The 26,281-nt window shown below is 42.5% G+C and overlaps 1 protein-coding gene across 7 annotated transcripts in view; it reads right to left on the reverse strand.

Annotated features, from left to right (window-relative positions):
* Window positions 1–26,281, reverse strand: part of meis2a (Meis homeobox 2a) — a 77,968-nt gene that overhangs the window by 33,757 nt on the left and 17,930 nt on the right. For 6 of the 7 annotated variants that reach the window (XM_017414781.3, XM_017414788.3, XM_037977772.1 and 3 more), the window contains exon 8: window positions 12,962–13,107. In XM_017414781.3, coding sequence (XP_017270270.1) covers window positions 12,962–13,107 — 146 coding nt within the window. The remainder of the gene's footprint in view (window positions 1–12,961; window positions 13,108–26,281) is intronic. The other variant, XM_017414749.3, reaches the window with a different exon arrangement.

The raw sequence follows: 26,281 nt of genomic DNA on the forward strand, positions 1-26,281 counted from the left end.
AATGTGCAGTTCTAGGCACAGCCAAGATACTGCGCAGAACCCTCAAGCTCCCAGGCCTCTGGTAGAGGACCCGAGCTCAGAGGATGAAACAAAGACCACCCGCGGAGGGTGAGAAGGGAATTTTTTTTTTTTTATATAATTGTTTAAATCTTTTAATTGTACATATTGACTATCTAGTTCTTCTGTCTACTATTATGTGACAGATGGAAGTGAGAAATATTTAGCCTCCTGTTTTGTGAGGTACATTTAATACCTATAAGTTAATTTCCTACATCACTTCTTCCTGTTACCAACCATAAAGTCACTGGGAGTACATACAACAGTTAGTAAGCCTTTGAATAAATGATTTGCTGGTTTATGCACACATTGTTTAAAGCCGCAACTTTTCGAGCTGACAGAGAGGATCAGTTTAAGTGCACCTCTTATATAGACTTTTCGGCTTCTTGAACATTCAGTTTCAGTAAAAGTATACCTGCAAGTTTGAATATTAACAAATATGTTGTTTAATTTATTTTATACAGGCATACATACGCTTACTAGTAAAAACTAGAAAGCACATGGAGTTACTGACAAGACATTAAGGCGTTAATGTTAAAAACTGTTGAAAAAACTACTTGATATTAACATACAGGTTCTCTAAGATAATCCTCTTGCACCATTGTGTTCTTTAAACTTTGTTTAAAGTCAAAGTAAAGTGAGGCTGATCTTCAGCTGAAACAGAAACAGATTCATTTGTAAAGAGATAGACAGACTGAGCTAAAACAAAGTGGGGAGGGTGAGTGCTTCACTTTTCAAATATAGCTTCTGAGAGTTTCCACTTGACAGTTCTCCTTTCTATTGTGTACTAACCTAAAGAGAAAAAGTATTCAAATACACAACCAGCACCTCATTTAGCTCCTTTTCCTCTCTCTTTCCAGTCTATCTCTCTGTCTCTTTAAGGCTGCACATTCTCCAGAGAAAGGCCACTACGTTCTAATAGTGAGCCTCGGGATACAACAACAAGAACACAGCCACTTACAGAAGACAAACAAGAACCCCCCCAGGGGCAACTATGGAATGTCAAGCCAATTTGAAAGATATCATAGGACATTTGTAATGTCAATTTTTGTTTTCAGGTCAGGAATCAAAGGCAAACATGGTGGGTAACATTTGTCCATTACATTGCAGGCAGGAACACCCCCCATCCCTTGCCAAAAACAGCTGCAGGGGACACTTCCTGTTTGCTAATGATGCTAAATGTGTTCAAGTCAACCATGTCAAATTTTCTCCCCCCTCTGAATGGACAGCTGGTGTGGATAGCAGCATTTTCTCTCTGCTTTTCCAATATCTTTCTTTTTCTGTCCTCTATATGTAGAAGAAGCACTTGCAAACACTTTAAATCACGTCCCTTACCTGAAGCGCTGCGTAACATAGCTGGTGTACATTTTTTTGGCATAAAGCCAACCAAGCCCTGATCAGTCATCGCCCTGTCCCTACCTGTTGTATAAGTTCTCTTTTACTGAATACCATTTTTGCCTTTCAGAAATGCAAGTCTTCTGAGCTCTCCTTTCATCTAGGAGTGTATGAGTCAAGGAGATTTCTTCTGTCATTGCTCAACACCCAGAAGCGGCTGGGCACATGTGGCTGTGTGGACTGACGGATGCCCTCAGGATCTTTCACTTTTCTAATGTTCCTCAAAGGACAGTCGGCATGTGACAGGAGTTAAAATGTCTTTATGAGGTGAAGCCAAGACAAGAGAACAAGAATAGGAAAAAGAGAGAGAAAAGGCTTTTGTAGCTTTTAGACCTGGTTAATAGCATCGAATCTTTAAGTGCATTCTTTCATCCTCTCCTTCTCTCCGCTCGCAGTGGTTTTAGGCTCAATCCTGCCCGGGGCCAAGGTGACCTTTGACCTGGCTGGCCTGCCTAGCTACAGCCCTCTCGTTTGTTAGGCGCTTTATCCACTGACAAAGCAGGCAGGAAGTTGGCAACAACCCAGCAGCCCCATGGGAGGATGACCATCAGCTAGCTCAGCTTACCGCTTATTACAGGATGGTGGGGAGCATGTGTATGTTGTGTGCCTGACTGTGCGTTTGTGTGTGTCCATATGCCTCATTCTTCTTCTGTTTGTTTGCATACATGCATGTTTATAATGGTGTTTGCACACTTGCAACTACAGATATGTTCAAGCGATGGCAGTGCAGTTGAATAAAAACATAAAAATGTGCATATGTCTTTTGTATTGGCAATTTTTTTTACAGTTATGCCTAATGACACACAAAGAATAAGCCTGAAAGCTGCAAACAACCTTGTCTTTAAGCAAACCAGATCAGCTACGCATGTTAGCAACAATCAGGCAACTTTCCAGCCGCTGGACTCTTGGGACCCCAGCACACTTCAGTTTTCTTCTTCTTCCTCCTCCTTTCTGCAGCCTGCTCATCAGAGCGCTCAGAACAGCTCACTAAAGCATTATATCATAAGACACTCCAGTTTCACTCTCGCCACTCTATAAAAGTCAGGTAATTCATACTTCATTTATATACCTTCCCATTAATAAAGCTGATGAACTTTTACTCCTTAAATCTAATGGGCCATTTTAGCAGGACTTACAGCGCCTGACTATTTTTTTCCCCTCACTGCTGCTCCTCTTCCTTGCAATGCTTTGAAAAAAATTCACCATAAACTGCTGCTTTACATGCAATGTGAGGAGTAAGAGAAGACTTTTCAGATTTTTGAGACTTTTGACTGATCCCTACCAGAGACGAGCCGAGACATGTACCTTATGGTGGATTTTTTTTCTGTCTACCTCTTTCTGTCTCGATGCAACAAAAGGTCATTGACCTACAGGCCTAACGCAAGGCACGATGGCTCCCTGGCTCAGAGGCTGTTGACAAGCGTCTGTGTTCTTTTCAACAACTCGTTGAACCACCCCCCACCCCCAACCTTCCCTTCTCAGGAATGTAACATAACCGCTTACTGAGGTAACCCAAGCCCCTCCCCTCTCCCATCCTTCATGTACAGCAAGGGAGAGAGAGACAGAGACCAACTGGGGGTGTTAGACAGCTGTCCTCCATCTCATCATCTAACTCTTGCTCCCGCTCTATTTCTCTTCCTCTCTTTAGATTTGCTTCTAGCCCACTGCCTGTGGAATAATTAATGATGCAATTGAGCAAAGGAGAGGACTCTGACCAGCAGGGGCCATTCCTGAACGCCTGTGCAGCCGTTTTATGGAGTCGTGGAAAATAGAAACAGATAAAGACATGATTGGACAGATATAGGCAAAGGAAGAGGCCGACATAAAACAGTCAGAAGATGAGAGGAAGAGATTGTTAATAGTCTGTTCTGCTAAAAATCTGTTCTTCTTCCCTCAAGTCTAATCCTCCATCCCCATCCCCCTCTCCCTTCGTCCGTCCTCATGGCAGGATTGCGGGGCCTGACCTGTCTGGTGATTGATGGTAATGTCTCAGGAAGTCATTTTCCCCGACAGCACCCTGCCGCCTTTCACCAGGCCTGGTGCAGAGGTGAGCCCATCACATGGATGCTTTTAACTCTTTGCTCACTCACCTCCAGGGTCTCCTGCACCCATCTATCTCAAACCAAACTCACCTTCCCCCTAAACACAGCAATGCCAACCACTAACCTTGACTCAGGAATAAAAAGTGGTCATGGTAGAGATGAAGTAAGATCAGGAAGATTTTTTTTTAAAACACAGTAAGTCAGCTTTGATTTTGAAGAAAGCATGAGACATCTTGAAGTGGATCAGCCTTTAATTCAGGTTGCTGGAGATGAATCCCAACAACTCCATTACTGTTAGCGCTTACAACCTCCATTATAGCAATTAGGACACAATTCCAGCACTAGGAATGCATTGCTATGTTGTTGAATTGCTAACATCTGCCGTGTCTCCGCTCCATGTGTCAAAGTAGACTTGTCGTTTCTTAAACACACATCTTTTTTACAGTCGCACTCATTTTTTTCCTTCTCTCTTTTCCTCAACACTGCTCTCCACATTTATTTTCCTAATTCGTCTCAAACTGTGCCTTAAAGAGATTCCTCTCTGTTTGAGCCCAAATAACCTAAAATGATCCGTGAAGAGGCTCGTGGTTCCCATTTTCAATAGGCTTCATTAGTTTTTAATATCTAGCCAAGAAAAGTAGGGGAAAATGGCATGAAGATAATCAATGAAAAAGGGGCTGGTAGCCTATTAATCTCCCCCAAAGGATTGTGGGTTAATACACGCGCTTGCATAGGCAAACATGACTGTGTGGTGAACACATCTGTCTGCCTGGATGGGCTACTTAATGAAACAGCCAGCGTTTGGCTCCTGAGATGGATGTTGTTCCCCCAGTGAAAAATGAGTTCCCGCTCCCTTTTTACTGAGGCTGAGCCACACATGATAGGGCTCCATTCAATTCACTAGAGACCCAACTGTGCCTCTTTGTGAGAGCAGCTTAAACAATAAAGGTGCCGGGCAGGACAGGCAACGCATGGTCACTAGAGCAAAACTTCATGGAGATCATATCAGGGAATCCTAATGTGAACAAGACTCAGACTGATCTGGAAATAAGAGAAGACGCTGAAAGACTAAATGAGAAAGTAGTACAGTAGACAACTAAAGGAGAACAAGAAAGGAGACATGAAGAATGAACCAGCTGTGATAGATAAGCAAGCTCAGTGTGCTTGTGTGTTGAAACGTTGTGTGTATGCATGTCCAAGCACCAGTGCTATATCTGCTGGAACATGTGTGCATGTTCCTGTGTATTCCGACAGTGTCAAAGCTGACCCCTGGTCAGGGAGTCCTGTAACAGGAGCTCACCTCCGGTTTTGTGAGCTCTCCTCTCAGTGTGCTAAACAGCCACCTGAAGACAGGATTACCCATTGTGACCTTGCCCCTGAGGTAACTGAGATACACATCCGGGGGACAGGCATGAAACACACACTGTCACGTGTTGCAGAGACATAGCCAGGTGGGGAGAGACGGACACAGGCAGATAGAGGTTTAAATCAAAAGCTGCCAAGCGTAGACAGGAGGGGGACAGGTGGTGGAAGGGATTGTAAGTGCAAACAGGACACTTATAAGAGGATGACTGCAAGTAGGGTACAGTATAGTGTTGAACAAGCTAAGGTGAAGGTGTCAGGGGTGTTTGCTGTTGTTCAATGAAAACAAAGCATCAGAGCATAAGAGGATTGAGCCGCCCAACTTGGTGCCTTGGGGTGTAGCTGAGATTTGTGCCCGTATGGAAATTGATGCCTGTCAGCATGTCTATGACTCAACTCTGACAACATGCATGCATGTGCGTGTTTCTGTGTGCACACTATGCTATGACAAATGAGCAGCGCTTAATTTGTGACTGATTATGCGAGCTGCGGGTGCCCTAAACCCCTTTGAACTTGTAATTGCCCCTGGTTTCAGTAATGAACATTAAGGAGGATTCAAAAATGTGTTGCTAATTACACATTAGCCCCCCTACTACCAACCCCCCATTTTTTCATATTTTTTACATCTCCATGCTGGATGTGAAAGAGTCAAGGAGGAACAGGACATGTTGTAGGAGGATGAGAAACAAGAAGGAGGTTCTGCGTTGGGAGGCATACACCACCATTGTCACCCTTTTTATCTAAATTACTATACAAGCTGGTTTATGGGCTTTAGAGAGGTGCTTTGTGTGTCAGCTACTGCAGCCCTGGAGGTACGGGGAAGAAGCTTTCCTCATAATCAATATTCAGAGAGATTTATATCTTGAACCAGGATCTGCTTTGCCCAGATTTGGATTTCTACAATTACTTTTTCATTTTTACTGGCTTACCTATTCTTTTTTGTGACTGCTTTTTCCTATCATTGACTGAAATAGCTGTTTTGGTGCAGAGCTTTTTGAATAGCATTACATGGTCTTAGAGAACATGTGACTACAGAGAAATCCAGAAGACTGAAGTTAACTAGGTCTACTCTATGCGGAGAAGAGACACTATAACACATGGCTCTGTAATATATATGTCAGAGAGAAATGCTTTAGCAATGAAGCATTCTGGGTAAATAGCTGTGGTGCAGGAGAGTCCTCTGTGGCTAGTGGAAGGGAAAGAGTCAGGGGGAAAAGAGCAACAAATTGACCTGCTCAGCCTCAGTCTTTGATGTGGACTGGTCTCTCTCTGAAAAACTAGTCCATATGTTCAGAGGGAGAAAGACAGAAAAGATATCAAAAAAATTGAAAGTGAGGAAGTGAGGGGGGAGAGAGGTGAGAACAAGAGACATGGCTCCCAGTTATAAGGACCCCACTGTGCAGGAATCCCACTGCCTGCTTCTGGACTGAGAGTTGGGTAAAACAAAAGCATGTATTTGAGAGGAGCAGGAAGAGAAGGGAGAAAATCACGCAAAATGGCAGGAGTGGGATTTGGTGTAGCGGTCCCATGACAAACCAAACAGTGCAACACATAGTCTGCTTTTGATTTCTACTCAGTGCCTCCATCCTCAACCTTTCGTCTCTACACCTCCCTCCCCTGTTTAGCCTGGTTTGCTGTTTCCATGCTCGTGCTTCTCTTTTTTCCTTTTGCATTTTTCTTCTTTTTGGTGTGAGATGAATATCAAAGTGGTGCTGGGGCAGCTTAGAAGGCCTGCAGCAGAATCTCATTGGCCTCCATGGTCCCCTGCAAGCAGCAGCCGCTGTAGCAACAGATCTTGCCACTATCCCACAATCTACCAAGGGGGCAATAAGACCAGTCTGCAGGGTGAACCTCAGAATTGGTTAGAGATCATTTAAGGGAACTGGCTCAAAGATGTGAAACCAAAATCCCCCTCTTGACTTTGTTATGAGTAAGATAACCCCAAAAGTAAAAAAGGAGAAAGCAGCATAGAATCAACAACCACCATCTTAATAACAGTTTATCCACAAGAGACACGCTACACTATCACAGAATAACATATGGAGTCCCTTATTACAAATGACGACATTCCATCCTATTTCTCATAGAGTCAGCTCAGTCAGCCCGAATCAGTGTTATGACTACAGAAGCAACTGACAGTGCTGAAGGCAGGGAAATGTTCTCGAACTGGGGTCTATTCTCACTGGAGCATGAGGCCTTAGAAAAAGGTCTTGTCAGCTTTGTGCATGTGGGTTCTTGAAACAGTCTCTCACTGCTCAGAGCAGCGAGTTTATAAATCTGACTGCCATCAACGGGGCTTTGCTCTGTTTGTTGTCTGCTATGGTCAGGGCATGTGTAGTCACCTCTGCAGGGGCAAGTCAAACGCATGCTGTGCTCCTTCTATTCAATGAGGACACCCCTGTTGCAAAATTACACTTTAAAGAAATGGATATTGCACCACATTTCAGAGAACTCTTTGCACTCTTCTTTTTTCTGCATTGTTGTACTTGACTATATGTTGTTGGGTTTATTTTTTTTGCAAACACTGTGGATTTTCACATAGCCTAATCACCTCCATGCAGCGGGAATGTGTTGTAAACAGTCCCTGAGCGAAAGCGCTCATCTCTGCTACTTCATTAAACAACCAGCATTAAGATGCAAACAGCAGGAATGAAAATTAACAGCAAGGGAGGGGAAATGAGAGGAAACATGGGAGGAGAAGTGGTGGGGTTATGCATGTACCCCTGCATTTACAAACACACCACAGCACAATGCTAATATTCAATAAGTAAACCTATGGGATTTTAAAAAATCCAGCAAATAAAAAAAATATTATGGCAACATGTAAGCGCTTTCCTACTACCAATTGCATGGTGTATACAAGGTTAATGTGGCATGCTTTATGTGTGAGTAGATTCCATGTGGGGTGAGTTGGCTTTGAAGTGGAACTGTGACAGATCTGGATTAGGGGGCAAAGTGTAAAGGTCTGATGTCAGAGCATGAAACGAATTAGAGCTTATTACGTTCAAATGCAGCACTAAATCTCTGGAACAGCTACCATCAATGCCAAAACAAACTGTATACAGTCATAGCTACAACACATGGATGCTTGGAGATTACAGCACAGCAGATTGCAATAGGATGGCAAACTTTATCCAGTTCTTACAGCATAAAGAAACTGAAATGCTGAAAGAAGAATATATGAAGAAATATTTGGGTTATCTATTTGCATTTGTGTATCTTTCCATGTGAGGTTCTATCACTGCTGTCTTGACCTGATAGGGGAGGAACAGATGGCAGACATAGGTGGCTTGTGTCTCTGTTTTCCAGGGTCGCTGAGCAGCCAACATTAAAATACACACCAACTAGACAATAGCTAAGCTAAACCTCAACTTCCTTAAAGGTCTCCCCTGCTCTCATTACCAGCAACTTTCAATGACTTCAGTGATAAACATCTCCAAACTATGTTATATTGTCACTCACATCTGTTTTGCAAACACTCACAAAGCAGCCGGTATTGTGACAAAAGAAACGTGATGACTCTTTTTCCTACATCTTCCACTGTTAGTCACACATTTAGATAGTGGCAGCGAACCAAATCGTCGCCTGCGTTGCTACGGGTGACTGGAGAACTGACTTTTGGGCTCCTGAGGCAAACAAGCACATGACAGATTAGTGTGTGGGCCTCCTCCAGGCTTCCACCCTTGTGACCCTTAGGAGCCCCCTCTTTTACCCCCTCCCTCTCCTGCTCTTATCCCTAAACCCACTCCCTGCCTCTCCTTTGTCTCCACACTCTCATCCAAACTCAAAACAACCTAAGAAGGTGGAAAAGCAAACTGATTCTCAATCACTGCGGCACAGGCAAGAATAAGTTCTTTAGAATTTGCTGGCTTTAAAAAGTAAAATCATCTAAAACCAAGACACAAAGTACTGAAATTGCATTGGTTTACAAAAATGACATATGATTTCTTGTTAAATAAAATAAACATTTTGATATGTAGGAACCAAGAAAAAGAAAGAAATATGGTGGTTCAGCATAAAAAAAGTCTGAGTACTTCACACTATTTGCACATGTGTGTTTCCACTATTTGAAGGCAGCTTGTAGTGGAACAACACAGAGGGATTAGAAGGACAAGAGGAGCTTAAACAAAACTGGGGATACCACAGGTCGGACAGTTTAGTCTACACAAACAACATGCCCTCTCTTTTTTGTGGGATGGACTTGTACACTTGTTTATTGTATGAAACAAACATTCGTTGCCAAGGTTTGGCCTTGCCTGTGCCCATGTCTTCTGAATGACCCTCGCTGGCTCTTTTTATGTGCGTCTATAAAGGGTGGCAGAGAGAGCAGCTCCCACAGGAGGGCTCGACCTGACGATGACACCCTGTTGTCATGGAGACTAATGCTATGTTCGGCTTGAGTTGGGAGTGTGTGGGCTGGGGGGCTGGAACACTGTCACTGGTGTATCTAATGATGTTTGCAGCACAATGCTCTCAACTCCTCAAAGGTCCTCACTTTTGGGATATTAGCAGGGTTGTTGTTGTGGCTCTTACATTCTGGAGCTTGTGTGCAAGTGTTATTATAAGGTAAGCAAGAAAAGCAAGTTTTTGTTTCCTAACTTTAGCAACAACACAATTCAAAAGTTAAAGCATTGCGGACCAATGATCTGTTGTGCTGATAACTTTAAAATGTAATCTAATCACACTTAAACATTTATCTTCTGTGCATTTAGTTGTACTTCACAGTCCAAAGACTCTCTAAATCACCAAAGGATATATCACTTCCCTTTCAAGGAGCCCATGGGACCAATACACCTGGCTTAGCAGCTTAACAGCATTTCCCCAAACACCCGGGCCAAAGGGTGGCCCAGCACAGAACCTGAGATGCTTGATGCTTAAAAGAGCTACCTCCTTACCCCTCCGACTGACCACTCTCCCTCTATCACACAATCCTTCCCTCCCTCCTTTACAGTTCACACAAAAACTTTTAACTAGTCTCGCTTGCTCCTGAGGTCCCTTATTTATTTTCATAGGTGTTTGAGGGTTTACACTAGTCAAAAGACAAGGCCAGAGCTCAGATTGGTGTCTTTGTATCTGAGTGCTTCCTGTTTTCATTGCAAGGCCGACCCTTGTCTTTACAGGGGTGAGTGAGGGCTAGCAGGGGGTGAGAGGGAAGGAAAGGCCAAGGGCACCAAGGGGCTAATTGTAAAACTAAAGTTTACTTTTGTCAACAAAAGGGGACATTTTTTTTACAAAGCGTATATATATATATATATATATATGTATATATATATGCTCCTAATTTTCTCTGATTACTTATCTTTTCATTTTCTTATCTACCAGTCAAGTGCCCCCTTCTTCTCCAAAGTCCTTGCTTTTGAAGCGCAGCAGAACATTTTACCCCTAACAGTGAAGTTTACCTTTCTGATAACATAATCTCCCTGTAGTATTGAAAAGCTTATACCAACAGTCTGGGATTTCCCTTCCCCTAATGTGGCTGGAAGACATCCAGAAACACGTGGAGAGAGAAACGGAGAGGGGGTGGCATTAGTGAAAAAAGAGCTGGAGGTAGGATAGAAAGGAGTGGGGAGACAGTCTGACCCTCTTCTGCCAGCCAACATCAGCTGATCTGTTCAATGTTGTCCAATTACACGTGGGACATTTCAGGCTGCCAGTTCACATGGTCTCTGGAACATGCGCATACGGCCTCAATATAAATAGGGTTAGAATATCACATCTTCTTCATAGTCTTTTAATGTTTTGTGAGATCAATATGTCCAAAGAGTACACTTTCCTCTCAGTTGGAATGCTGCTCTGGTTGGATTAGAGGTGAATATGAGTTGAATTTTGTTTACTTCCTGTATGGGAGCGTTATGAAGAAAACAACCGTGTGATTTCTCCCAAGAGAGTGTGAGGTCAGAGTGAAGCCTTTGAGAGTAGGAGGGGAGAGGGAGAGGGCAATTTTGTTATACTGAATCTAAAAGCCAACAGTTGTTACTATTGGCCTGTGTTGTTTTTCTGTGTGTGAAGGGGGGGTCCTGTCCTTTTGAGCTTTTCAGATGATGTGACAATGGCTGGATGTTGAGAACATATGTAGGGAGACCCCTGCGGCTCATGGAAGAGGAGCTCCATGCTGGCCCCCTCAGTTTGATAAAATACAAGGCCGCTCCTTTCACTCCTCACCCCTCAGTTAATGAATGCGTGAATGGCAGAATGCCGCTATAGGCCATTCAAGGGCCAAAGTCCCCAAGAATTCACCCTTGGACAAACGCATCCAGCTATGGCAAATACATTTGCTTAACAAATTAAAAGAAAGGAGAATGGTTAATGGGTGTGTGTGTGTGTGCCTGTATGTGTGTGTCTAAGAGTTTATGGGTGGGAGAACTGGATGGTGAGAAGAGTAGGGGGATAATTCAATTAGTCCTCTTCCTCAGCAGAGAAATGAAGGCAGGTTAAAAGGGAGGGATTATTATTTGTACAAGACTGACCAAGGCTTTGGACAAAAGAAACAAATAAAGATTGGAGAATATCCACAAGCAGGGGATGTGATAAAGGAAAGAGGAACAGAAAGAGAGGGCCTTGAAAGCTTTGCTTGATCTGAATTAAACCGGCATCTGAAAGATGTGTTCATTTGGACCTTTCCTCCTCTTCATTTCTAGCCTCTCTTAATTTTAAACCCAATTCTAAAGCATTTTTGACAACTGTTTCAAAGGATTTGTGTAGGGAATACTGAAACCGTGTGAGGATTTCATTAGGGAAAATGCAGCTCTTTGAGACATTTGTAGTCTAAACATATGATGTGTTTATGTATTTTGTGCAATTTGAGTAAATTTCACCTCACTGAAGCATTTAGGTTTTTAGACTCACAGAGGGAATTCCAACCAGCATTTCCTTTGCTCAGGAGAGGAAAAAGATCATATTGAAAAGATTCTCATAAAAAATATGCAATCCAAAATGTTTAGATTTCCTCCTGGCCTAAACGTCTGAATGAAGCCTTGTCTGTGCTATTTGGTAAGAGGGCTCCAGTCAGGGAACGATGGAGCTGTGAACAGCTGTGAAGTCATTTTGATAATGATGAGAATAATAAGCGTGCAGACTGGCGTGGTGGAGCCGCTAAGGCCTGCGAGGCTCAGGGCTTTGCTGTTGCAGCTTCACTGCTCCTGAATAGATAAAAGTGATTAAAGCACTCCTGATTATCCCTGACCAATATGTAATGGATTTACAGCCCTTTCAATTAGGCTGTATTTGCTGGCCGCTTATTACTTGGGCTTTTGGTTAGGTAATCAGGGTAGAGGGGGCTTTGAGCTGAGAGTGGGCACTTTGGTATTGGTGGGGGGCTATATGGTGCAAAGGGGGCGCCTGACCTTCTTAAATGTGAGGATGATGTTAAAGACCTCACCTCTACACCAACTCTGTTCTACTTTCTCCGCTTTTTTTTACTTTGCCCATCCCCCAAGCTGTTCCTTCATGTCCAGGGCTGAGAGTCACAAACTCTGTCAGCTTTAGTGCCCCAACGTCACCACCTCCTTCTGAAATCTGACCTAGGTAACAAAATCAATACGCCCTGATGTTCTGATAATGTCCTGTCATTAGCAAGGGTGAGGGGACATGTGGACCACCCTCTTTTACAAAGACACAAGCCAACAGACTTAACAATGTTTTCCTAATTATGTTTGAACTACTATAGTCTTTAAACTCTAAATCATGTTGATTTGGTGTATTTTTTGTAATTATAGTATTATAGTATCAGATTATCAACTTAAAATGTTTGGAAGACAAACAAGCATCAAACTAATCAGATTTAAAATCACACTAATCAAGAAAGTATTTTTTGATCAAATGCACACAAAGCTGGACTTTAAAATACATAAAGTCGCATTTTTCTACTATCTCATTCTCTAAGCACTTGTGATCAACCACTCCTTCTCTTTATCTGCTAAGAAACTTTCTTCTTGAGCCGAGTAAACAGTCCAGACGGATTAGATTGACCTGGTCATTGTGTCTCTAAGACAGGTGAGCAGTCACTTTTCACTTGCTGCCAGAGCATGTGACAGGTGTGTGCACTCCTGTATGTTATTTCTTTACAATCTCATGTTCATCCTTTAAACATATTCGGCTTTGCTTACCGTGAGATGCTGAAAAAGCCACGCCCTCATGATGTTTGTGGCCACCTTGGGGAAAATGCCGCGCTTTTTCTGCCTCTTCTTATCCTTGTCTGGGTCGTCGTCATCCCCTGTGCCTGGCGACGCAACGCTGTTGTCTAAGCCATCTCCTGGACGGAAACCAAAGCCAGCATTAAATAACATCATGGACCACACTGCGAGCCCAAAGCTCAAACAGAAGTACAGTCAGTCAGAGCTGAGTTTAAGGTTTATGAAAGATGAATAAAATGGACAAATACCACAGATATTGAAAAGTGGTGCACTAAGGCCAAAAGATTTGATGCAGCAAAGCCGGTGTTGTGCAGTGAAGATGAGGAGGTAGGGGGGGATTTAGATAGCCTTAGATGAAGGCCTGTGCAGAGATAGAGAGGTTTACAGTGAGGCCTAGAAGAGCTGTTTTATACCCCAGAGAAGGAGAGAAGAGAATAAGGGTTAATGACTCTGATGTTATGGTTAGGAACTAAAACAATGTGATCCTAATTCTTTTTTTACAGTAGGAGGTAGGAGGAGCAGGAAAGAAAAAAAAATTGGACAAGGAACCTTCAAATGCAGCAGAGACCAGGACTCATGTCATTAATTCAATTAAATTTGCATGCTTGACGTAACAGAGGATTTTTTTTCTCGTCCTTTGAAGAGAGCCAAAGGGAACAGAAAAAGGAAAAGAAGATATGAACAGATTCATGAATTCATGAACATCCAGTTGAGCTGCATTGAGTGTTGATGTGTGATTTGAGGAGGTTCATTGTTGCAATTCAATGCACAGAATGAACTTGTCGTATGCTCCCCCCGTCCTACCCCAAACTCAGAATCCCCCCTCCCCCCATCTTGGCATAAGATTAGCATGAGAGGCCAGCGGCAACTTTGCCTGCATTAATGTCCATCACTGTTTGATTTCATGACGAAAACATGAACATATTCCTCCTTCAAGCTGAAGTTTCCATCTTTGTCCCGAGCCTTTTTTCTTGTCCCTCTTCCCTGGCATTAATTGTGCATTAGCAAAAATGATTTACTTTTAACAGTCATGGTTATTTTTTCTTGCCCCCGGGCTCAAATGCCTTGAAAGCCTTCCTTGAGGGCATCTAAATTATGTATCTGAAAAACTCCTCCACTAAGGAAGAGAAGGACCCTGACATTCTCAAAAGTCAGACGCACATGTCTTCCTGTTTTTGCGGAGGCATCAATCACAGCCACCTATGCAAGCCTTAATCTCACATAAATATTTTAACTAATAACATTAAAAAGGGGGAAAGAAAAAGGATCCGACTGGTGGCGTAATCAAATGCAAAATAAATGAAGAATACAAAGCCAACAGGGACCCACACTTCTAACAACTTTTTTTTGTCATTCTTTTTATATTTCTCAACTTCAGTTTTTAAATTATTTTCCTTCTCTGTCTTTTTTTGCCGTCTGTGCAGTGTTTTTCTTCCACATCATTAGTGCAGAGCCACACGAAAGAGGAAAACAAAGAAGTGCCGACTTTGCGCTCCCTGTGTGAAGTTAAAAAAGCAACGGTCCTCCTGAAGGACATATGGGAATGGGGACACGGACAAGGGCTGTTGTAATTGTAGAATGGGCATTCATTAGCTGCAAATGCCATAAATCCCAGGCTAAGTACGAATCCTTGTTCAGGAAAGCCTAAAACAATAAACTTTGGTCCCTACCCTGACTGTGAGGGGCTTCCTGAGAAATGCGACCCAGACGGAAGCTAAGTCTAACTCCCCCAGTTTGCTTCGAAACCTCAACAAAAACACAACTAGTGAGCTGTGAATTTTAACCACCCCGCCTTTGTTTCTCTGCTTTTGAGCTTCACTGAATAATGTTTATGCACAGTTTAGTGTTTGTTTGGATGCCGCTAGGTTTTGTGTTGATTTTTGAGCTAGTCTCCAAATCCCTCTCCCGCTGTGAGCAGTCAGGCTTATCCAATAGAACCGCACGGTGGCCAAAAGGCTGGCAGATTAATTTTATTGATGTTTCCATTTTCACTGCAATGTGATAGCCTTCCCCCTGGCCAGGGCCAATGCGACCCATGCGTATTTACAGACTGACCTGTCACTTCATTACCCAGCATGCTCACTGCCTCCTGCCCTAGCCCGCAAGGATGAAACCGGACTCCACTGCTGTTCAGCTCCTTTCTGTCTTCCGTGCACATGGATACTGGTGTGCATTCAAAGATCTGACTTTTGCAGCTTTCAAGCAGTAATTCCATGTACAGGTATATTAGTTGGTCTTTTGAACCACTTATAAATGCAGACACGCCCGTGTTCTCAAAAAGAGGATAAAGTGTGGACTTAAAATAAAAAGGAAGAAAGAAACAAAGGACGAAGAAAGAGAAGCAAGCAAGAGCAATGAAGAAGGAGTAGAAATAGAATAAAGAAGATCCAACTTGCTCAACCTCATTACATCTGAAGGAGAGCTGGTGCTTTGCATCCACCCCCACTCCTTTCTTATGAGCCAGAGAAGGAACGCTGCAGGGCAAATTGTCCCAAACGCTAATGGCTTCTGACTGTTCCCTGGCAACTCTGCCATTCTAACCTGCGTGGATGTGCACTCTGAAAAAAAAATTGGGTAAGGGAAAAAAGTGCAGGGCAGAGCAGAGGGAAGCGTCCCATCATCTGGCCATGTGACACAGATGGGGGTTGGCTATTAGGAGGCAGTCGAAAGGCCTAAGGGAGCCGAGGTGCTGGAGTGTAGCCCCAGGCACTTTTGGAAAAGCAGCGCCCTTGGAGACGGAAAAAGACAGCAGCACACCCCCACCCACCCACTCTACCCTCTCTTTCTTTCTTCCCTAAACCTTTTCTCCTCTCCCCTTCTCCCTGCCTCCCTCCCTCACTCTATCAAGATCTTGACTTAAAGTGTTTGCAATAAAAGTTTTGACGCATATTTTCATATGCACAGCAACACAGGGAAAGTGTAATCAGGCGAGAAGACAATGACCGGACCCAATGAGGGTAAGAGAGAGTGAATGAGCACACTAACAAACAAACAAGCTCAAGTCCAAAAGCACATTACGCTCACATACATTGCCTCTCTCATCACCAGTGGGTGGTTATTAAAAATGCATTCAGATATATCTCCTTGTGAGTAAATTGGTCTCAGGGCTGAGCTCATTATAGGGCTGAGAAAGGACTGTAAACACATTGCAACTCTGCTTATCTAATGTTGGCACATTCCAGGTCGCTTCAAGAGTCCTTGTAGAAAAAATAATGTGCAGAGTACAAAGTGTCATACTGTTTTTCCTAAGAGTAAAGTGGACTTCAGGGGAATTTTAACGACTCTAGAGGCAATACTTGAAGTGCAAGAGGTGCCCCCCTGCTGAGGAAGCCACTACGGTCAAGTCCGCTTTAGAAATGTTATGAATTTGACCACAAGTGATAAATATTGCAGCTATCAGTATATCAAGAGTAGCTAAATCAATAATACCCAAGTTAAGTCTTTTTTCAGTAAAAGACTTATGAAAAAGCTTCTAAACAAGTTTTAAATTTTTGGTGTGGACTCTTAAAGCTGTGCAGTGATTTTGCATCAGGAGGCCCAAGCGTTTGTTTCAGGGTAATGAAGCAAGAGTGTAGAAGCAGTGGCTTATGAAAGCCACGGTTAAAGTGACTAATTACAACAGACCCCCCATGCCCCCTGTCAGCCCAAACTAGTCAGGCATGTTCAACCAAGCTCACCCAAATAGGAAGAGTAGAAAACTCACGAGGGGAGTTAGATTAAAAAAGAAATAAAGAGAGAGCAGAGGCTAAGAGGGTTGTTGTTGCGGGAGCGTCTTTGGATTCTCCACCTCGGCACAGCATTCTGACCAGACCCCTCCACCTCTCCCTCCTATTACACCACCTTTATCCTTGCAGGCTTGGCCGTAGAGAATGAGGAGAAAAGAAGATGGGGGGATTTAGAGCCTCCCTTTCCCCTCTTTTTCTCCTCAACTTTTGAGCCAACATAAGCGGCGTTTAGCACATTCAGTCCCCCCCAAATGGCACCGAATGAGAGAAGCAGTGGGGGCTCTTCTTTTGTCCGTCTAGTTACCCCTTTTATTTACTCTGGATTTACGGAGGGTTCCTTGCTGATTCTGGGACCACGTGCTTTTGACACATACACAATCTCCCTCACATACACACATGCACAAACGCAAAGAGGTCCTATTCACACAAGTGGAACAGCTAGCCCTCTGTTGCTCCATGCCGGCTGGGGATTACCGACCTTCTTGCTATAACCACATGCTAGCAATATGCTTCGTACTCATGTAACATAGACAAGTGCCAACAAGTAAAACATAATCCCTTTAATGATAAAACACTTATGCAACTATCTGATTTTTTAATTTAAGTAAGCCGTCAGTGTGCTTTTGTTTCTGTGTGAACGCACCATATGGTGTTCTGAACTCATTTGGATCCATACAGTAGATGAAGGCTCTAAAAGAAACAGTTTTAGTGTGGCTGCACCTCTGCAGCCAGCATTTTACGCTGATTATTTCCTGATCTGTGCTTAAACAAGCAGCAGCCCCCTTGCACTGGACCATAAAACAACAGCTTAGTAAACAGCAAGCATGCTGACAAATTGGTGGCGCTCAGGCCGGAGTCATTAACAGCCTTAAAACCTGTCAGAGCAATTACAACAAACTCTCTCCTTCAGTGAGCCTCCCTGCCAAACTCAGATGTCACTACCCGCCTCTTGTCTACTACCCCCGTCACCACGAGGACCCTGGCTAAAAGTGAGCAAGTGAGAAAACACAACCATATCCATCTCTGAAAAATAAGGACAAACATCCATCTGAAGCACAGCTGTATCTTAATCCTTAAGGGCTACAACTGAGAGATTCCTTTTGCATGAGAAGTAATGTGTAGTTGTCTCCCCCCAAAAACACATCATTAAGAGTTCTCTTAAATGAAGTGGAATAAGAGCTTTTAATTAGATGTTTTTTTCTATGTGTGGGGAAGCGATGCGGTGAAGCAGTAAGAGAAAGGCATGGAGGGAAGAAGGAGGGAGGCGTGTGCTCAACAACTCCTGTACAGTACCTCTTCCTCTCCCTCCCTTCTCCGCCTGCCCCTTCGCTAAGCCCCCTGAACCTGCCATCAGGCAGATATCTCTGTGTCATCCCTGGAATGTTGTAGATAACTATCGTCTCTCCACTGATCCAAGGCCTCTCTCCTCTCACGGGCACAGCTTTGACCCCACGGTGCACAACGCTTCCATAGAGGGCGAAGTTGAAGTAAAGGGAAAAGAGAAAAAAAAACAGAGGGGAGGACTGAAAGGTTGGAGGTAAATCATATTTTTAACAATCAGACTATTTTACCTCATAACCTAAAATATGGGCTGGAGCAAAGCCATTCTCTTTTTCCAGCTTTTACCCTGGAGACAAAAAGAAGTAGTGGGTCCAGATTTTTTGTTTATTTATTTTTTTGATTAAAACCTTTTTATAGCATTTTTGGCAAGATTTTTCATAAAATTCTGATATGCCAAGATCTTAAAATACCACTGCAATTACCCTCTTACGTGCAACAACAATTACATCATACACTAGTGCTTTGATTATATCTCTTGGGATCTGGATACTTTCATCCATTTCTGTATATATATTTGGGGGGAAAAAGCAGAAAAGTACATTTATTACACAGATGTGGGTTAGGTGTAAGAAAATGCAAGTCAGTTACGACAGGAATCTACGATCTACAAGGGGGAAATCGTTTTAAGGAGCAAAAGAATCAAAAGAAAAGAGATGGAATAAAGATGTATACAAGAAAAGAGGCAGGCTGTTGCAGATGTCAGGACCCAATTTGCATAAATGGCAAAGGGCTAAATTGCAGGGGATTGGGGAGATGGGGGTCTACCATCCAAACCCTTGCTCCGCTTTTTTTTTAAAGGAGGGGAAGTGAATGGGAGTTGTGATGCCCATGACTGCCCCTCACTCAGCAGACAGGGATCAGCGGCTAATGAAGGGCTTTGGGTCCCCACCAAACATTTCACACCCTCTGCCTCCCTGACAACTCCACCCTGCTCCTCCTGCCCTCCGAATGCTGCAGCAGAAACCGCTGCTGCTCCTCCCTGACGTTTGAAATCGAATGGGGCTAATTGGTCTCACAGGTAATCTTGGTTCCTCACTGGGTTCATCCTCATAAACAAATTTACAAACCTGGCTGAGTAGAAGTCAAACCAATAACTTTTTCCTTTGTCCCTTTAATAGGAGACAATTAAACTATTTGACTTTTTTTTTTTCTTGTGAACAAACCTGTGTATTGACAGTAGTCACTCTATAATTTATATTAGTTACAATAGAAAAAAAAACATGCCTAAGTTCTATGGATTCACACTGAATTAAATATTAAAGAACATCTATGTCCCTAACGTAAATTGGTCTTTTTTTTTTTTTTGCAAAACAAGCATGATTATTTGTCAAAAAAATTAAAAAAAGCAAAACAAAAAAAGCTGTTTTTGCTGTGCTCCAGAAAATTTTGAAGTTGCTCCCTTTTGGAATGATAATGTCGTGTAAGATGGGAATAAAGAGATGAGACAGAGCAAAAGAAAAACAAAGGGGCCACGCACAGGCATGATATGGATCCATCTGCTAGTGAAGAAATGGTTTTATAATCCTCACTATTGTATATCAAAGTCTTCTACCTAAACCACAGAGAGTTCCTCTGTGCTTGTTGCCAGTTTTCACTCACTCTGATTTTGTGATTCAGAACAGCTTCTATTGTTTGAGGCAATGTATGATAACCGTATCAGTAGTGAGTCTTTATCCTCGATTACAATTTAAAGCAAAAAGTGCAGTTTTGTACATGAACAGAATGAAAACTTGGATTTATTGCACCTGATTGGCAGTGCCATCAAAGAGAAATTAAACAGACATACGGGAGCTCTATACATAGAGCTGTGGGGTTGAAAGAGTAAATGAAATAAAAGGTTTATAAATCAACAAGTCAACCATCAGATTGTAGCCTCTGCTCAGCAGCCCTCTCATCAGCCAAATGCCATAGTTTTTTTTTTTTTTTTTCTCCCTCCACTCTTTTTTTTCCACACAAATGTCCTGGAGGCAGGGAACAAAGCGAGCAGAACTGATTACTGCACTGTTGCTCCGCTCCGCCAGTCTAAACTCTGTTTGGCTTCCTAATGAGCTCACTAAAAACCCAATTCATCACCCATAACCCCTTCTCAACCTGCCTTGAAATCCCCCATTATGGGAAGTCAAGGACAGTCGGGCTTTGGGCTTGGGTCAGAGCGGTGAGGGGTAGATGGCAGCGGCTGTGACAACAGTACGGCCAAGGTTATTTTGACCCAACAGATACTTTTTCTGTGGCTTGACTATCACACACAGTTAATTTACTCCAATAATATCAACTAATTATTGATTTCATATGTCAAAAATATACTATTTTTTTTTCTCAATTTGATTTGATTTACGTAAGCTCTGTCATCCTGGTTGTGCCCAGTTTTGCAAAGCCAGCTGCCTGAGCAGAGGAATGCCTGAGCTTGATGACTGCTGCAGAGTGAAAGTCCCGTTCAAGTCAGCTTTCGCAGGAGAGATTTCATGTTTAATACCCGTTCATTCCATCCCTGCAAAGGCAGGAATTTGGTGGGAATGCAGCGGGGAGGGGAGGTTTAAGGAGTGAAATACAATTGGTTGATTTATAAGTAAGGAGAGAAAAGAGGATGTTTAAAACAGGCAGAATATCGTAGGTGTATAACAAACAGCTGAGAAGAAAAGGGATGAAACAGAAAGTGTGTTGGTTGGAGGGAGGGGTCAGAAACAGACAAGAGGAGGAGGAGGAGGAGGAGGAGGAGGAGGACAACATAGATGATAGGGTAAACTCCCACAGTTCCTCATTACATGGAGCTGAAATGATCCTCTTGACACCTGGGCTGTAACCAAGAGATTACAGAATTGATGAATCCTTGGTTTAAAATGCAGCTGTTTTATTCTGCTTTAGTAATTAATTCTTTTTCCAATAACGTATTGATTAAGCGTAGCCCCTGATAAAGTTCAAACTAAGAGAGATCCCTCCAGGGCTTTGGGCCGGCCTGCTCTGGAGAGTCAATGAAAACTTCCTTCCTTCACCTGCATCCATCTCTCTCTGTCAGTGCAGTTTACTCTCATAAATTAGTCAGATCTGAGAGGAGGGAGGATCTTGCTTAGCTGATACCGTCTGCATTCTAACTGATATACTTTGCTGTTAATTTTAGGTAATCAGATGGCTTTATTTTTACAAGTCCATCCCAGATAAGGCATCAAAACATTAATATTCAGTTAAATAAGTTACTACATGCATGTTTATCAAATCATTTTTTCTGTTGCTTCCTTGTTTTTCCTCCTTGTTCTCTTTTCCAACTTAGCAGGGAATTATCACATGCAGAACAAGAGCATCTCATTTTACAAAACTACTCTTTCATTCTTTTTATCGCTGCGTTTTTCCATAACAGTCTGATCAACACGGGGTAGAGAATGTATCTCCAGGGAGCCAACTAGCAGAGAAATAAAACGCAGCTTTACATGAGAGCCTGTCGCTCATGTCTTGTCAAGACTCTTCACCTAAAGCGTCCTTTACAAGTCAATAACCAGGGACCGCTGTCCTCCACTGGGCCTTGGCACAAATTCACTTATTCTTATAGGAACCAGTATCAAGTGGAAACAATTGTAATCCATGATGCCAACCTTTACACTACTATTTTGTGTGCAATTATGGAAACAGTGTTTGATTTCTACTATAAAAAAAACTGTGTGAGGAAATATATCCATCATTCTTGTAACTGAGGCAAACTACATTTATACCCTGTTCTGACATTCCATTAATACATAGTGACAAATAATTGGTGACCTCATGAAGACAGAGGAGTCAGTTAAAAGCCTTTTTCAATATTAAAAACTAATGAAACAGTGAATGAATTATGAAGGGAAAGGGAAAAATATAATTAGAAGGTGGAAGTAGTGCTTAATACATTTACTTGGGACTATTTCCTTTCGTTAATGGGACTGCAGGATGCGAAGAGATGGTTTTCACAAGGCTAGTATTGACTGTCTGTCTGCTCTTTAAGGTAAAATCCAGCAGGTCATTTCATTAAGCTCCAATTCCGTGGCACTAATTTTGATTTTTAGGGGCTTGACAGCTGTTGGCATGTAGAAATTGCCATGGTAGGGTCTGTGGTAGAGGAGCCTATTACTCTTTTGGAAAAAAAAAGAACAGAAATTGCAAAGCCTTGCTTTGGATTAAAGCCTTCCTGTTTTGCTGGCCCTCTAAAAGTTGTATTTTTTTATACCCTTAAACATTTTGTTAACTGTGACACAAGAGCAAATATGAACAAATAACAATCTATTTTTGATAAAAAGGTAAAAAAAAATCCTGTGACATCTTTGCAACAAATAACAATAAAATGAAAAATCTTGCTACTTTAATTTTATTTATAAAAACTGCACCAGCTCTTTTTTTATTATTATTAAAACTGACTGGCCTGTAAGTGAGATGGATTTGACTCACAGTGTCACCTCTTAATCTTTATGCCTCATAAGTTAATTTTTAGCATTACACGGTAGTTCCAGAAAAGAAGCTCTTCTTCTGATAAAATTCATTAGATGTAGCTCTCAGCCTTTTTAAGCTCTCCATTTTTTTTTTTTTTTTTTTGCTATTGACTTTTCACTTTTCCCCCTCACATCCACCCCCTGTGCTAGCATTAGCACCAGTGATTGTACATTGGTACCCAGCTCAGCAATACCCCCAAGCCCGCTCTCCGAGACACTCGCTGGGGATCCCTGAAAGCTGGGCCGGCCCTACAGCTCCCACCAGCCCACCACTCATTCCCCATGAGACCAAAATCAAAGAGAGAGGCCCTTAAAACTTAACCATGGGTATAATGAGGGTGCTCCAAAGAACAATAAGCATATACTTCTAAAGAAAAAGGAGAGTACAAAAGAAATAAAGAAAAAAAAAACTGTAGGAATGTTGGTTTGAAAGTGTTCTTGAGGAGTGAACGCCACAGTGTGGATATGAACAAAAACATAAATAACATATCTATACTGTGCTTTGGGAGAGAGGGCAAAGGGCCACGGTTAGTGGTGATGGTAGTCGGGGCCAAGCATCCATCCAACCACACATCTGAACCAAAAACAACAAGGGGGTCTGCCGCATGCCTCTAGACCCGAAGGGAGCCAAAGGGAGCACGACTAATTTCTGCACAACAATGGGCCTGGATGAGCGCTAACACAATGGCAGGTGCTTTGAATAGCAGCAGGGCCCTTGCAGCGGGGATCTTCTCCTCTCTCCATTCCGAGGGCCCGGGCTCTGGCTTGTGTAACCTTTCATTTTCGACTGGGCTTCCCTTTGACTCATAAAGGAAGAAAATGATCTCATGGGGGGTGGCGTGGGTGCAAAGGAGTAAAAGACAGCCAAGCCTGAGAGGCAAAATTCACACCAAGTCTTGATATGTTTTTAAATTTTTCAAATCTCTTCTTTTTGTTTTACTTTTTTTAGTGTTGTTATCACCCATTTTTCCTCCATATGAACAAGCTTATTTAATATTACTTTTTTTTTAACCACTTTCACATATCTTTTCACTGTTTGTGTTGTTGCTGTTTACTTCTGCTCTGCAGTGCTTGTATTTGTGCTGCTGTCCTGTAGGCCATGATTCAGTGGAAAAGGCAGTTTTCCCCCCACCTTAGGAGCATTTTTTCCGAGGTCATGGGGTCAGGCTTCACAGATGTCTCCTGCAGACACTCAGTTGTCTATGGACTGCATCCCTGGGAGTAAGTATTCATAGTAAACAATACAGCTTTTTTCCCTCACTTTGGAAAATGGTAAATGTTTTTTTTTCTTCTTTGTTTTGTCTTGCTTTTCCCTACCATCATTGTTTTATTTCTGAATAAAGCAATAGTGAGTGAGTGCAGTTTTTCCAAGGAGGGGATTTTTGTGTTAAGATAATGAAAGAAAGCCCTGGTTATCACAAGATAGTAGTGTTTTCTGTCTGCTTTCATTTCTTTAAACACTCCCTGTCTCCATAAGTTTCCTCCAATTGTTTTAATGGGGCCTTAGTCATCTTTGCCTGATGGCAGGGGAAAAGATGCTTTTGAAAGTCTTTCTTTTTCTCATTTTGTGCTGCCAGGAGAGAGAGAAAAAATGAAAACATGTAGCAACTGTCCTCACATTCAGACTAAAAGACAAAAAAAAACTTGAGTAAGCATAGTTGAAGCCAAACAAAGAGTGACCCAAAATGAATAAAAAGGCAATATTTGAACTAGAGGATTTCTGTGTACCCTAAATCTCATCAAAAATGTAAAGAGAATTCCTGAGCCATACAGCTTTTAATAAAGGGAAATTATCTTTAGCTCTGTTTGGGGATGAAGCGTAACACTGGTAACACAGAAAAAAAATTGCACAATTTATCATGCAAGTTCTGCCTCAAAACATGGAAAGTGTGTAATTGGAACAACATTTTAAAAATCCAGGAATTGAGCGAGTTCTCCTTGAACATCTTCCTTCTTTTCATCTTGTTCTCCCTTGTTCCTTTTCCTTTTTCCATCGTTTGATATGGTGGTTTTATTTCCTTCCCCCCTCCAAACATCTCCCCTGTATTCTACAAATTGATATCCCTCTAAATGATTATGGTAAATGCATAATGAAGGTTTTCTCAGCTTCAGCCCCGCAGCCAGCCAGGATGGAGCATCTCGTTTGGCATGTTTGATTCGTTTTGTTGCGCATTTAGCCCCAGTGTTCCTTCAAGAGTGTTCACTGCTTGGGGGATGCAAATAAGAAATTATCCTTGCTGACTAACATGGCTAATACCTCCTCTGGGGTAATCAAAAATTATTAGTCGCTTGCTTCCAATAAACATTAGGGCTCGTGGCACTAACCACTGTCAAATCGCTCACTTCTGCCTTCTCCCCAATAGCCATAAAATGGGCGAACAAAAGTGATCAGGTGTGGAAAAAGCACCCTGGCTACGTAGAAACTGCGGGACTGCGGTACTCCTATTATGCCTAAAAAAGCAGCCCTTGGCTTTAAGAGTCATTAAAGCATGTACTAGAGTGGGAATCAGACTAGAAAATGAGCTTATCTTGCATAATGCCCGCATAAGCTTTGCATAAACGTAAAAGATGAGCGCGTGAAAATCAGCAGCGGAGAGAAGAGAACCCCAATCGTAACACTCTTCCTTTATCATCCTCCCACTCTCTTGGACTGTGGCAGCATGTTAAAGCATTACCTGTAGGATACAGCTGCTTTGCTCAGTTCCAAATATGCTTCAGAATATAAACCCTGGTTTACACAAGAGAAAGCCACACAGCCGGTGAACAAGCTGTTGCTAGCCTCGCTAAGCCACTCTACTAAACCGCGTGCTGTTTTTTGGAGGGACCTTCGCTGTGATGTAGGGTTTAGACATTAGGGGGAGGAGAATTGGGAGGGTGGGGGTGGAAGAAGAGATTAAAAAGCCAAGGGAGGCAGAAGAAAGAAAAGAGAGTAAAAGAGCACAAGGCCCATTGGTCAAACACAAAAGGAAAGATAGGGAAAGGACATTTGAAGTCATGGTTGCACTTTAAATAAGCACACCTTAAACTGCTCTGTGTAAGCTGACATTCAGGGTTTTCTGGAGTTTCCCTGCAGGTGTGCCTTTGACAGACTTGGCCTCCATGACCTCTTTCTGCCAGGATTTGGGCGCAGAAACTAGTGGCACGTTGTGGTCTGTGCCTATCGTCCTGTGTCTATTAACACACACACATAGGCATGCTTACATTCTATAAACACCAAGTCACTGCCAAACAAGAGGAAAACAAATCTGATGAGCGCTGGAGAAATTGGATTATCACCTCTTAAGGGTGACTTCTTGGCTGACCCCCTTCAGGCTAGCCTTCTGAAACAAGACAAAAAAAATTCCCTGGGAAAACACTCGCTCCCTTTAAAGAACTGAAGCACTGTCATCCTTGTAAAAATGTAACAATGGCGACAATAATGGACATGGAAATGCCCTTTGGGGCATGTGCTGAAATCCCCTTTAGCTATATTACATCAGACCCTTGTGCGCTCCTCATACACTGATGTTAAATCGCAGTGGAACATAGCTGTGTAAACCCACAGTATAATGAACTGATACAATATTACTGCACTCTGTTCTTGTTTTGGGTCAAAGCCTTTGGCTAAAAAAAGAAAAGGAAAAAAAAACTCACTCTTTTACTGTTGTTCTATCCTGATTACAGTCCTCCAACATTGTTTCCTCTGAGCTTTTTAATTGTGCTCAACTCACTTTTAAATTAGTTGGTCTACTTCTCAGAGGAACACCATAAGAGAAGATGGAGGCGCACCCCCCCCCCCCCCC

Source organism: Kryptolebias marmoratus, linkage group LG10, assembly GCF_001649575.2.
Source record: "Kryptolebias marmoratus isolate JLee-2015 linkage group LG10, ASM164957v2, whole genome shotgun sequence".
Lineage (NCBI taxonomy): Eukaryota > Metazoa > Chordata > Actinopteri > Cyprinodontiformes > Rivulidae > Kryptolebias > Kryptolebias marmoratus.